This window comes from Fusarium tjaetaba (assembly GCF_013396195.1).
Source record: "Fusarium tjaetaba strain NRRL 66243 chromosome Unknown NRRL66243_c0000297, whole genome shotgun sequence".
In the NCBI taxonomy this organism is placed as follows: Eukaryota; Fungi; Ascomycota; class Sordariomycetes; order Hypocreales; family Nectriaceae; genus Fusarium; species Fusarium tjaetaba.
The window spans coordinates 49156-62770 of record NW_023501493.1 but is presented as its reverse complement, the minus strand read 5'-3'; the positions used below and the strand labels follow the sequence as shown (position 1 = coordinate 62770).

The 13615-nt window shown below is 50.3% G+C and overlaps 4 protein-coding genes across 4 annotated transcripts; 2 read left to right on the top strand and 2 right to left on the bottom strand.

The window, feature by feature from the left end:
• Window positions 1–2657: 2657 nt before the first annotated feature.
• Window positions 2658–5256, top strand: FTJAE_11673 (pob1; the record flags this gene model as incomplete). Its single annotated transcript, XM_037344640.1, has 3 exons — window positions 2658–2660; window positions 2718–2933; window positions 2992–5256. The coding sequence occupies 3 exons, from the start codon at window positions 2658–2660 to the stop codon at window positions 5254–5256; spliced, it is 2484 nt and encodes an 827-aa protein (XP_037201295.1).
• A 1300-nt stretch (window positions 5257–6556) lies between these two features.
• Window positions 6557–7504, bottom strand: FTJAE_11672 (superoxide dismutase Fe-Mn family; the record flags this gene model as incomplete). Its single annotated transcript, XM_037344639.1, has 2 exons — window positions 6557–7185; window positions 7294–7504. 2 exons carry the CDS (start codon window positions 7502–7504, stop codon window positions 6557–6559), a joined length of 840 nt encoding a protein of 279 aa, XP_037201294.1.
• A 620-nt stretch (window positions 7505–8124) lies between these two features.
• On the top strand, window positions 8125–9352 carry FTJAE_11671 (vacuolar membrane protein; the record flags this gene model as incomplete). Its single annotated transcript, XM_037344638.1, has 2 exons — window positions 8125–8544; window positions 8693–9352. 2 exons carry the CDS (start codon window positions 8125–8127, stop codon window positions 9350–9352), a joined length of 1080 nt encoding a protein of 359 aa, XP_037201293.1.
• A 668-nt stretch (window positions 9353–10020) lies between these two features.
• On the bottom strand, window positions 10021–11433 carry FTJAE_11670 (fibroin-3; the record flags this gene model as incomplete). Its single annotated transcript, XM_037344637.1, has 3 exons — window positions 10021–11043; window positions 11113–11164; window positions 11219–11433. The coding sequence occupies 3 exons, from the start codon at window positions 11431–11433 to the stop codon at window positions 10021–10023; spliced, it is 1290 nt and encodes a 429-aa protein (XP_037201292.1).
• Between the last annotated feature and the right edge of the window lie 2182 nt (window positions 11434–13615).

The window sequence follows — 13615 nt, the reverse complement described above, 5'->3', positions numbered from 1 at the left end:
GGGGGGGTCATAGGTCGGTTGAGCTACATTCTCCCTCAGAGCAGTTCCGCTTAGAGTTGGAGTTGGAATTAGTGGGGGCTAGAACCTTGACGATCCAGGGACCCTTTGAGGGCCTCTAAGACCGACAAGAGTGCACCACTGAGCAGCAGCCGTGGCAGTAATGGGAAGAAACCATTGTGAGGTGAACATACGATCTGTCTCCTGGCCTGGGGCGTGTCGGTGCCTCTCCCGAGACTTAAACCAAGCTCGGAAGAATAGATACCCGAAAAGAATCGGGTGGAGGATCGCAACGCAACCAATTACAGGACCATGATTCGGGCATGGAGTTTGTCAGCAGGGGACAGTACACAGGAATGGTGACCGAGGGTTTTGGGGCTGAAGCCCCAACTCTCCATTTCAATTGCTATGTTGAACGAGCTCGAACCCAGGCTGGAGAATACCTCGAGCTAATGCGATATGTGTGAGTCAAAAACATAGAGTTTCAGATGTAACGGTTTCCGGTCCCACAACCACAGAACCGGTGTGGTAAAGATTTGGGCGCCCTGGAAGCATCCAGGCTCCGGGATAGAGTACGGGACTCTTGACCGTTGAAAAGTTTGTTCCTGGATGGAATGAGGCGCGAGAAAAGAGTAAACTTTCCAATCTCGGAAACATATTCGCTGTTACTATTGCAAGGGCTCACAAGCTTGCAGGTTCACACACATCCACATCCGCATCCAAATCTGCTCAGCGACCCAAGTCACATGGCTAGCTTCATGTCCAGGAACGCAAGAGTGTTACGTTTGACAACAGCAAATAATATGTTGAACAAGAGATCAAAAGATACTCGGTACGTCCATGTCGTTGACGATAGCAATGCCAACAACTCATACCTTTACATATGGCAATGTCGACGATGAATGACATACGCGCACGAGGCGAGGAGCCCATACAGTGCACCATAGGAGAATAAAGAACACCGATCCATGCCGGTCGTTTATTTCTCGTTTCTCAGGATTTCGCTTGCAGCTGATGGGGGCTCCTCTCCCGCTCCTGTGCCGAAGCTGCCTGGTCCGTGATAACCCTGGCACTACAGTGTACAAGAAAGTACAGTACGAAGAACAGACTCAGCAGAGTACGGATACGCAGAGATTGAAAGGCATACGAACATGGTAAGATAATTTGAATTTGAGAAATGTGATGGCACAAGAAAACAGACTGATCATGTCTATGCTGAGGGTTGCCATGGGCATCCATTATCATCACAATCACCATCTATTGAATTGGGTTTGGCCCGTTCTGCTGATGGATGAGATTACAATCCGTATCGGCAGCGACGTACGGAGTAAAAACCTAGGTGTTGCGGGGTGATACGGTGCGTTGACTCGTTGCCCAACCTCACTTCACCTCTTGTCACTCGACTCATCCTGAACTAAGGTGAGAAACTCAAGCTCCCGGCGCTTAAACGCTCGTTAGGGCCGCTATAATTGTCCAAAGGTGTGGCACTAACGGATCTCCAGCTGTGGATAACAAGATTGGGTGTGCTCAACCAAGTTAAGCCTAACGCCTCAGGAGCCAGGGTCGCAACGTGCGCCAGCTTAAGCCAATCGACGAGCACAGACAGCTCGAGGCATGGCGCCCCACGCTCTTCTGCTTAACTTGGACCAGGATGCTTCTCTTCTTCCATCGTCATTGAGCGTCCCGGCAGAGACACTGTTTCTCTCTCGAATATCTAGCCCCCCCGCGGCCCCCAGTCGCCCTCTGATTCGTGATCAGAGCACAGAAACGTGACTGGACGTGCATTTTTGCACGCGAGACGCAGCCACTCTGCCCGGACTCAAGGCCCAATTGATACCACCAGTTTGACGCCGTGCACAGTTTAATGCTCAACTCGCTTTGCCTGGTACCCTATCCAAATCGACTGTCAATCCATGTGTCTTAGAGGAGGTCGGCTTGTCACTTTAACTCAAGTATCTACTATCATGGCCTTCGGATCATACACTAGTGCAATGCCCTGATCCAATGTTTGATCTACATGTTGGTCCATAAGATGGATCTCAATCAGGCTGTTGGTCTTAACATGCTGCTGGCTTTCCGTTTTCTGCGTCCCGTGCCGGTGTGATGAAGCCGCAGCACCCTGTTCTTCACCCTAGGATCTTTGCTCCCACCCTCCTCTTTCTCCTCCCGTCTCTTTCTCATCCCCCGAACAAGCCAGGGTACAAGGGTCTAGGGTCGAGGGACTGACTGGGCTACAGTATCCCGAGGGCCTAGAGACATGGCCACGCACTCTGCATTTAGCACCTCGCCCAAGTCTATTCTTGTCTCCATCCACTCCGTGACCGCTCATATTCATGCCTCTGCTGGTTCCCTCAGTCTCCAGTGTCGAGCTATAGTGCATACATAACGTCCCGTAACCGCCCGCCCACTCCCCTGGTCCCCTTCTCCCAACTTTTGCGACCTGTGTATTATCTCCTCGACACAACGAGATTTATGTTTCCTTTATCTGTTTCTCTTTGTTTCAAGGCGTCTCCTTGATCGTGCTTAGGCACTGAGTTCTAAAGAAGCGACCGCCGGCGACGGCCATATCAAGCATTAGCCAGCTGATACAGACAACCTCACCAACAGTATTCGGTGCCTGGTAGCATCAACTACTTGACATCTGCTGACATAACTCCAAAATGGTAAGCCTAAGTACTTAGTCAGTGAGCGTTATGGATATCGCTAACACTGACCCATAGGAGTACACATCTTTCCGAGGCGGAGATCGCCTGACATATTCACAAATGCGACAGCAACCCGTACCTCGGGACACCTTCTTCAGCCTCAAGAATGATTCTCAACTACTAGATCGACCAATTTCAGTGGCAACCGAGTTTGTGGACACGGACTGGGAAGAAGAGGATGAAATCATTAGCGATGATGAGGACAACTCGCCTCGTATAAGTCTGCAATCGGTATGTGTCCCACAGAGAAAGTCGATCGACCTAGACAAGAACTAACAAACATATTTAGGCTGGGCAGCCAAGTTTCACAACAGTTTCTTCCTACGATGAGGTCCCGACGCCAAGATCGAGTAGAAGCCAAGAAGTCCCGCTTGATTATTCCCCAAAGCAGGTTGAAGGCCCTCGAGGTCCTCACCTTTTTCGGAACTCGACTGACCAATACTCTGCCACCGAAGAGGACATCATTTTGACATTATCACCCATCACTCCCAAGGGACCTCGGAACATCGCGGACTTTCTCATGACATCCCAACCACCACCGACACGAACCAGTCCTTTCCAGTACACTGATGCGGAACTGGACACGACGACTCTGGCATCATGGTCCACTGAGATGGTTGCGCAGGCTATGCTCAATGCTGGCGTTGAGCTGTCTGTGGCAGACCGATTCATGGAGAATGATATCAGCGGTGCAATTCTGATAACGCTCAAGTTTGAAGATCTCAAGGAGCTTAACATCCAATCGTTTGGTATTAGGACCAAAGTCTGGCATGAAATCCAAGCTCTCAGAGACAGCAGACCTGCATCACCTCGTCCGGAAACACCAATTGAAGATGTTCCAAGCAAGGAAGTCGTCAGAGAAGCGCGAAGGGGTGAAGAAGGTGGTCCTAAGCGTCGTCAGAGCAGCAAGCGACGTCATCGTGCAAGGGCAAATGGAGACGATATTACTCCCATGGAGTCAGTGTCTATCATCGGTATTGAACAAGTTATCCCAAAGCCCCATCACTGTTCCAAGGGGGAGAACTGTTCCAAATTCAGAAAGCAACAGCAGCTTATCAGGGCTTTCAAGAAAGAATATCCACATGTGGATATTAATACCACTGGTACTGTCATGGTTGGAGATGCTGGCAACCCAGAGACGGCCAAGGCATTGGACCCTAACAAGGTCCGTCCAGTATCGGACGCTGTACCTTCTGTTGTCGCCTCCTCGGATGTCATGGGTCCTGGAATGCCTCCTCTACAGTATCTTTATGAGGCATCTCTCCGTGGCGTTCAGTCAAGAGATCCTCAAGACAATGTCAGACAATTCCTTAGCTTTCAGCACCAACAGCAGGGAGACTGCAGCGCCGAGGTGCCTCCAACGCCTCCATTTGATGGTATGCCAACCGCACAGGCCCAGCTTCCTCACCAAGGTCTGCGCCGACTCCCTAAACTGTCCATTCCTGGGAAGCCTCAGCTTCCCCAGTCCCGTCTTGGTGCTTCTTCAGTGCCTCCTCCTCAGAAGCCCACGCAGTCATTTGCTCAACATCAACAGCAATTGCAACAGCAACAACAGCCCGCCTTTGTCCCCTACCAGATGGAGAAGACCAGCCCTCGATCTCCTGATCTGGAGATGACACCTAGGAACAGCTTCCGCCATGGTACGCCATTCTCGGAGCTTGATGTTCCCATTACGGCTGTACCCATTGGCCCAGTAGCTCGAGATTTCTCCCAATCTGTCCCCCCTGACATGAATTACCGCACATCTCCAATTACCAATGTCTCCCCTCCCCGCTGCCAGTCTCGCACTTCAGCCCGCCGCCCCTCTTTCCCTGTGATGCCCGCTCTCGAGGAGAACAAGCCTGTTCTCGTTAGCCGCCCTCCCCAAGGCTCCTCCTCACCACAGTCCCCACGAGGTTCACGATCTCAGCAGCCTCTTCAGCCGCCCCCCCGTGATAACTTGCCCTTCTCCCGTGGCCATCTCAATGGCTCCGAGAAAGTCCTGGCACCAACTGTCACACCTCTTGGTGCGAAGGGCAAGTCTCCGTCTGCCGACCCTGCCAATGGTATCAGCCACCAAGGTCCAATGAAGAAGCGCAAGACGAAGATGCTTCGGCATGAGTGGCAGGACGGCTACTTTACTCTGAAGGGTACCCGTCTCAATATGCACAAGGATGCCGAGGAGCTCGACCGGACCCTTGAGTATGTGGACATTGACGATTACGCAATTGCCTGCTCAAGCGTTGCATCCTCTTCAAAGCTCACTGCTGCTTTCAAGACGATGCATCTTTCTCGTGGAAGCCATAGCCGCGAGAAGAGTGACCCTGTTGGTGCCTTTGCTTTCCAGCTCATCCCTCAAGAGAAGAATACTGCCCGCCTTCGGAAGCGTGAGAGCCATCTTCAACCTGCCGGTACCATTCCCGTAGAGGGTGTCAACGGCACAGGCAAGACGCATCACTTTGCTGTCAAGAACCGAGATGACCGCATCGACTGGATGCGAGAGCTTATGCTCGCAAAGGCGCTCAGACAAAAGGGCGAGGGTTTTGAAATCAGCGTTAACGGAAACATGATCTAAACCACCTCATCCGCCACCTTTCCATCACTTGCCAAAACTCTACTCTGCGTTGATTTCATTTCGATACCGTTGACCTGATACCCTCCCACTGATGGTTGTTGGGGCTCGGGGTTTTTCTCTTTGTACTGGTGTTTCTTGTGTCTTCTTACATGCCAGAACGTACAACTACTGTGCGATACTTGCTGCGGCTCTCTCGCGGGATGCTTACACAGCGGATGAATGTTAGCTCGAGATGAGCAATGATGTCTTTTTTTGGGTATTGGAATTTGCATACTCAAGATGTTCTCTTGATTGATAGGCCATTGCTCCAGGTGAACGAGCTGCCTTCGTTTTATACCATTCGCACACGACTCTAGAAAACTCAGCACTGCACAGCCCACTCCCTTAAATTTCTTTTCTTTACTTCACGAAGGATGACGCAGATACCACACAGCGCTTGTTGATTTTTTACTTCATATAGGTAGCTCGGGCTAGCTTCTTAGGATAGGAAAAGAAAATGACATGATGAATTACAATATTGTCCTCAAAGCTATGTGACGTTGCTGTCTTTCTGGAAACTTATTGTTGAGTCTTGTATGGGGTCTCTCCTCTTCAGGAGCTATATGGATAGGACATGCGATGCAAGGTTAGCTGATCAGGAGTGGAGGAATACTGTCTCCGACGTGAATTATTATTGTAGGAGGGTGTGTTTGGCAACGAAACTAGATGTGTCGCTTGGGCTGTCTGAAGCATATACACGTACACATATGAATTGCCCATCAGCAACAACTTGCACCATTGAGGCCTTCTGATACCTACTCCTAGTTGTATCCAGCTGTGAGGCTCATGATACATTCAGGTCGGCCAACAGAGCTCAACACCCTGATATAATGTCTTGTTACCGACTCGATCGTTGCATACGACCACAGCTCGTGTAGAATACGGGGTCCCGTCTGCTCCCCCATCGTCAAGCCACGAAGCGCCGGATTAGTAGTTGGTTCGGTGACGACCAGCGAATACCTGGTGTTGTATGTCTTTTTGGTGTTTATCCATTTTTGCTCACGAGATACGCTATATACGAGAACTAGCGTATGGCAACATAACTGGGTAAACAAACCATCTCTGAGGCGTCTGCCTTATGAGCAAGATATAGGACATAAGAGACGCATTGAGACGTCAAATAGTACATTCCCCCCTTTATATGCAGAGTACAATATCTTACAGAATTCGCTTCCCTTATCCCCTTGTCTCTAACCAATGCCGTAACATCGTGTCCTGACTGTACATCATTTCTAGGCGCTGTCATGTATCATATTTCTGCCTACGCAGACTTGAAGCCAGGTCGCAGCACTCCCGACTTCTGAGCCACCTTCTCCCAGTCGATCAACTTCCACCATGACTCGGCGAAAGCAGCCTTTCCGCCCTGGCCACCAGCGCCTACACCCCAATCCAACAGCCATGCGTGCTCCCAGGTGTTTAGACACAGAAGAGGCTCCAGCTCGACACCACCTGGGGGAAGATCGCTGTTTCGCTTGTTGGCGCCGAACGCCTGGTTGTGCATGTAAGTGCGGGCAGAGCCATCCTTGCCCACAGCGTTCATATCGGTGGTCTGGGCACGCCAGTGAGCGCCGGGGTAGGGAGATCCGGCGAGATAGGTGGGCAGAAGTCGATAGTCGCCGGGGCCAGCCTTGACGAGCCAGAGGAAGCCTGGGCCGAACATAGCGGAGGCAGTGATGATAAATTCGCGGCGGAGGGTCTCGATGGAAGAGAATGAGGCTTCTAGTTCGCTACGGAGGGCGTCGGGCATGGGGGTTCCTTCTGGTGCGATGCCTTGGAAGAAGAAGTGGTTGTTGTGTGCCATGGAAGCATAGTTGAAGATTGGGGCCTGGTTAGGCTCGCGGGCTGTCATGAGAGCGATTGTTTTTGTGTCCTTATCCTCGAGCTCGGTGCCTGGAAATTGGCATGTCAGTAGGTGTTGAGTTGGGATATAATTCAACATAAAATTAGGAAACATTGTGTTGGTTCAATGCTGTCCTAGAACGTCAATTCCACACATACCAACAGTCAAAGCATTCAGCTTCTCCACCATGAGCTTCATATATTCAGTCCAAGCGATCGAGAAACCTCCAGGGCTCATGAGGTTAGGAACACCCTCAGAATAGTCGTGCGGCAGTTGGGGAACATGATGGATAGATCTGCGGGCATTGACTGTCGAGCGCAGGCCGAGTCCAAAGGCGGAGCGAGGGGCCCTTAATATCGGACGAAGCATTGTGTGGAGGGAAGGTCGACGGAATTCGAGAAGCTAGTCGGCGTTGGAAGGGCCGTGAACGTCGTCGACTTGGATTGTACTTTTTTTTGGTGTTGATAGCCGCCGCCTGAGGTTTCTTCACGGAGCTAAGTTGAGCCGAACATGAGCCATGGCGCCACAAGATGGGGGAGGGGGGGACGAGACAAGGTCGTGCGTGGCTGTGTTGAAGAGTCTAGATTGAATTTGGGCTTAGGCCCAGCCTAATCTGAGAACGACCAGCTACCGGAGCCGAATATCCATGACCACGCTCAGCCTAGGCGTCGATATTCATGATCAGTCAGTCAAGTCCCATCAGTCACAAGCGCCTCGTTCTCCGTTTTGACTTTCCTCCCCCTTTCATTTTGTCTCCATTCGTCATCTTATTTTTGGTCTTTCTTTTTTGCTCTTCATCGTTATACCAAGATAAATACAAGTTTCATCTCTCAACAAGTTTTGTAAGAGTTTTGCCCTCAACAACTCTCATTCGTCTCCTTCTTTGCCCCCATTGGACCCTTTTGGCTTTCCTGAAACATCACTACTTCTCTCTCCTCTCTATTGAGATATTCGACATCATAATCAGTCAAACGTCCACGTATGTCCACATGCAGCCTCCGTCGAACCTCGAAGATATACCAGTCGCCGTCCATGATGCTTCTTCCTTGATTCTCGCCCATTCTTCAACAGTTCTAGAGATGGCCACTTCAGTAATCGCCTCGGCCGCCTCCATGGCTTCTTCCACAGCCGCATCCGCAACCTTCATCGCGTCCGGACCACCTCAGTCATACGACGAAGACGATTCCAACGGGGAGTGCTCGTTGCTGGGCTCCTTCGCGCTACTTGTGCAAGGCGCACTTGGTGCTCTGGCTCTACTCTCCCTCGTCTACAAGCGGTGGCGGGAACGGCCTCAACGACCTCTCAAGATTTGGTTCTTCGACGTGTCGAAACAGGTTTTCGGTTCTGTCCTTGTTCATATCGCAAATATCTTCATGTCCATGTTGACGAGCGGCCGATTCTCGGTCCAGGTCGACCCTTCAGCAACATCCATGACGAGACGATCCGATGATGATAACTACGCCCCGAACCCATGCTCTTTCTATCTTCTCAACCTCGCCATAGATGCAAGTGCCAGCCTATGCTGTAATTTATCCCCAGATTTGCTAACATCTGTAGACCACTCTCGGTATCCCTATACTCATCATCCTCCTCAAGATCCTCACAGGTCTCGTTCGTTTCACACCCGTCGGTCAACCCCCGGAATCTGTTCAGTCTGGCAACTACGGTACCCCACCCAATGTATGGTGGTGGTTGAAACAATCAGTCATTTATTTCTGTGGCCTTTTTGGCATGAAGATCTGCGTGCTCATCATCTTCATCATGATGCCTTGGATCTCAAAAGCTGGCGATTGGGCTCTTGGCTGGACCGAGGGCAATGAGAAGCTTCAGATCGCGTTTGTCATGATGATCTTTCCCCTCATCATGAACGCCCTCCAATACTATATCATCGACTCGTTCATCAAGCTCAAAGAGACCAACCACGAAACCCATGGTAACGAATCTGATGATGAAGGCCGCCGCAGGAGATACGACGACAGTGAAGACGAGACTTCACGTGCCAGACTTGTCGATTCGGAGCACGAGACCGACAGTGAGTCCGATGACGATGATGATAAGCCTGTCACGCGGCCCACTCATTCCACGCAACCCAATGGCAGAGACTCTGGAGAGTATGATCCAGAGCGCGACGGTGACGATCGAACAATCATAGGAAGTAGTGCGAGCGCCCGTGGTCCTCAGGACAAGGTTCCCCAAGAGCTATACCCCAAGGAGTAGAAGAGTTTACTTGAGCTTTGGACAGGGCTCTGTTTTGTTTCGAATTTTATCGGGGTTTTTGGTCGTATGGGTCTTTCACAAGCAATTTGTACTGGTTTCGAGTCGTGGCGTCTTACCAATGGATGGAGATAAAATTATATTGCAAATACTGGCGGTTCTTTGTCGGCTTTCAGCGGTAGTCAGGCTCATAGCGTAAATAGGAGCTTGGGGCGTTTTCAGATGGGATTACAATTCGGGATTAGAAGCGACATCAAATCAAACTTTACAAGGCCTCGGCGGCGGTGATGATTTTCGTTTAGCAAACTCGTCATGTAAATGAATGGATAAGTCTTGGCTATAACGCCAAGCTTGCATGAAGCTGAATAGAGTTTCATCACGTAGGCGAGGAGTCCTTGTGTCATGGCCAAGTGGTGCATTCAGGCCATTTCCCTACAGACTGACGACAAATCCGCAGCATGGGGCCCTCCAAAAGTATAACACGAGTATCCAGACCCAAATTCTAAAGAAAAGTTCGACCCAAATTCTCCCTAGAAACGCCGACGCCTAAAACTTAGTAAAGTAGTAACAAAAATACCGGAAACAACTCCGTATATCCATGAAATACTCTGAAAACACAACCATGCATGTCTTTGCTTGCGCACACGTCCAAAGTGTCATAAATTCTCCATTCAAGGCTGGTATGGCTTAAAACCTGGGTATGGCTCTTGCGGAGAGTGGGACTCTGGCATGTGTTGCCGCTGCGGTACAGGATGAGCACCATAGCTGGCCTCAGGGCCAGGAGGCGGTGTTCGATAATCGTTCATAGGCGCTGGAGACTGACGAGGTGGCTGAGCGTAGCCAAAATCGTTTTGGGGGCCGGGTGATTGACGAACGGGCGATCCATAACCATAGTCTTCTGGGATAGCTGGAGAACGGCGAGGAGGAAGCTGTCCATAAGTACCAAATTCATCCTGATGCATTGAAGCTCGCTTGGCGAAACTGGCGGGCCGCGGTGGAGGAGTTCCTCGATAGCCGCTATAAGTTGCGGCATAATCGTTGGGGGACGTGGCTTGACCGTAACCTTGTTGACCGTAGCCCTGCATTTGCCCGTAGCCTTGGGCTTGTTCGAATCCTTGATCATGGCCGTAGCCTTGGTTGCTGTATCCATTGGTGTTCAAGGCCGGGGAGCGACGTTCATGTGGCATGGGTGCGACAGCAGCGGCACTGCTGTACATAGGGTTCATGCCGGGGGTCTGGTATCCGTAGCCCTGCTGGTCGATAGGTGAATATGCATCGGGAGCTTGTTTAGTGGCCAGGTAGCCGCTTGAATTGCTCTGTGCCTGGCTGTAGGGAGTCAGATTGTTTGATGAAACTCCACCCATCATGTTGCTTTGCTGACTATGAGGTGGCTTCGAAGGTAGAGTGTCAAGCTCAACGGCCTCTGTATGAACCTCGACCTTTTTGCTGCTAGCACCCTCCCAGCTGGGCATTTCAGGGAGGGCATCATCGTCTCTGCCTTTACTCGTTTCGAATTCCGCATACTGAGGTGGCTCGGATCGCATGGGCTTTGTGACGCCGTACTGAGGCGCTGATGGATTCATTGGGGGTTCACTTCGGTATCCATGATGCTGACTTTGGGGAGCATAAGGGTCATCCAAATGCTTCGTAGCACTGCGCGGAGGGTCACAGGCACCGCAGCAGTTACCGCAGCACTTCAGACACTGGCAGCAGCTACAACAACATGAGAGACCACAGCAGCAGCAGCGAATAATACACCATACAATACTGAAGATGATGAGACCTCCGATGATCATCACACCAATTACTGGCCACCTGGGTCAAGTTAGCAAACAAGGCCTGTCAGTAGCGAAGGATATAATTACGTACTTGCACCACGCCACGTTCATACAGTTGTCCCAGCTAGAGAAGGCGGTTGCAAAGTCTTCTGATTTCTGTGCAACCTCATCGGACGTTTGCGCTGCGTCGGCTAACATGTCTCGTCTTGAAAGGTCGGCTACAATTGTCCGGACAAACTTGTCTTTGACCACCTCCCAGGCACTGCCCCGAAGGCTCCGTGCCATGGCCTCGTCAATGGAGGGCATTTTGCTAATGTGTCCCACTTCACGATGGAGCTGGCGATGAGTGAAACAAATTCGAGCAGATCGAGAATGGTGTAATGAATATGGTGTTGCGTATTTTGCTCGAGGTTGAGGGTATAATAATACTTGGTCGCATGGGCAAGTCGATAATGCTTGAATTGAGTTAGGGGATGTTGATCGAGAAACGGTCAAAAAGTCAAAACACGATGTTATCGAGACAACGACGTATGATGTATCTTCTTGCAGCGCGTGTCAATATTGGAGCGGGTCGTTAGTCGAATGTTGGAATGAAGGACGGCGGTTTAGTAGAAGAGAACTGTGGACGAAGAAACAAGAGCGGCGCTCGCACCGACAGTACAAGAGAATGTTTTGAAGAAACAAGGCAATCAAGAGAGTGTAGATGACCTATATGATGTTAAAGAGAGGCTTAGAGAACGACAGCCACATCAGCATTGTCGTTCGTGTTGATGTAGAGAATTAAGTACAACCTAAGCCTACAAGTCAAAGAGAAGGGAAGAAAGAAACGGTGGAGCTGGAGTTAGAGGCGCCCGCCAGGTGGAGAGGCCTGGCTACTAGGGGCATGGAGGCGCTGGGAGGTCCAGAATTACCGCGAGTGGCGGGGACGATCCAGGGGAAACGGGACCACTAGTGGTTCAATTTGCCCCTGATCGATAAAACATCCCTGTCAGAAGGGTTCTGAAACTGTGAAACTCGACAGGATTGTCGCTTGGATATCCATTCATGGGGGCGGACAGTTCAGTTCGGTCTGAGAGTAGACTCGGCAGAGAGAGAAGAGTCAATTCCGCGTTTAGAGAATATGTACGCCTGTTGTATTATATTGAATATGGACGTTGTTGTAGTAATCCGACTGTGAATCCATCCAAATACGGGCTTTCAACAGCTAACTCTGACAGTTGAAGGGGTGATGACGACTCGGTGGCTTGACCCTTAACCCTACCTAGCCTTTATAGGACCGACATCGGGTAATTGAACGAATATTCGCGGAGAATGCTGTAAAGAGAATGGTGAACGGCATGCTTGGGAAATTGAGAGTAGCAAGATGGGCAAGCTGATGAGTTGAAGATCTTTCTTGTGAAGGAGAAGTATCGCCTGGAGACCTTCTACCGTAGATGAACGTGCGAGGTTAAAGAACAATATCTGGTTACTTTTCAAGGACAAACAAGTCTTCCTTGAATCGTGTGCGCGATAAAGGCCGTCAAATCATCACCAGCATCAAAGACGCCATACCATTGTTAGCCCTTCTGTCAAACAGTTAGAAGCTCAGCCCTGGTCGTGGTGCGGGCCACAGGGGCTTCTTCCATTTCCGAAATGACAGGGCCGTCTCGATTGCCGGACGATCCTGTCGCAGAGTTGAAGTAAAAAAATGAAGGGTTTTGAAATGATTTCGTCATTTATCAGTGTCAGATTTCAACGGCTGGAGAGTATCGGATTTGGTGGTGAAATGTGAGATGATCCATGGGTACTGTGTTGAGGCATACTCTTCAAGTTGTGCACATTGGACGAGGCCCTCGGGACATGGCGTAGAAAGTATCAAAGAGCCAAGGCTTGGGTTCCTTTTGTTATGATTGCGATGTGCAGCAGCACTGCCTTTATACGCGGATGAATTCGGCATTATTGTACATATCGATGAAAGAGACATTCAGATCGTCGTCCACTGCTACCATGAGGCATGAAGTGGTAATATACATGACCCAACGAATGGTATAATACGGAGTACTGTAGGTTTGTTTCTTCCCACCTTTATCATGTTCATGCAGGTCCCGTCAATGGCTGTGGCGTTGATGTCGAGTTATTGGATCTATGCATACGTCAAATTCACCTATCAGCATGTGACTGTTGCTCTTCAATTGAGTTCGTTCATCAATATCAAGCCTTTGAAGTCACGACAGATCCGTTGAAATGTTGTCAGCAACACGTCCCAAATACAAATATCTAACTGTTTCGATAAACAAGTGCTAAAGAGAACACCAGAATCAATTAGGGGGGGGGGAATAATTATCGTGATTCCACCCAGGCCATGCTCGCGAGGGTAATGCCTCTTATCACAACACAGCACGTCTTGACGTAAGTCCATTCAATACAAAGCGAGCACCCAAACGCCTTAATCGGTGGTATCCTTTCCACGTCGAAACCCGCTCCCATTCCAAACGCACCCACCGCCGTG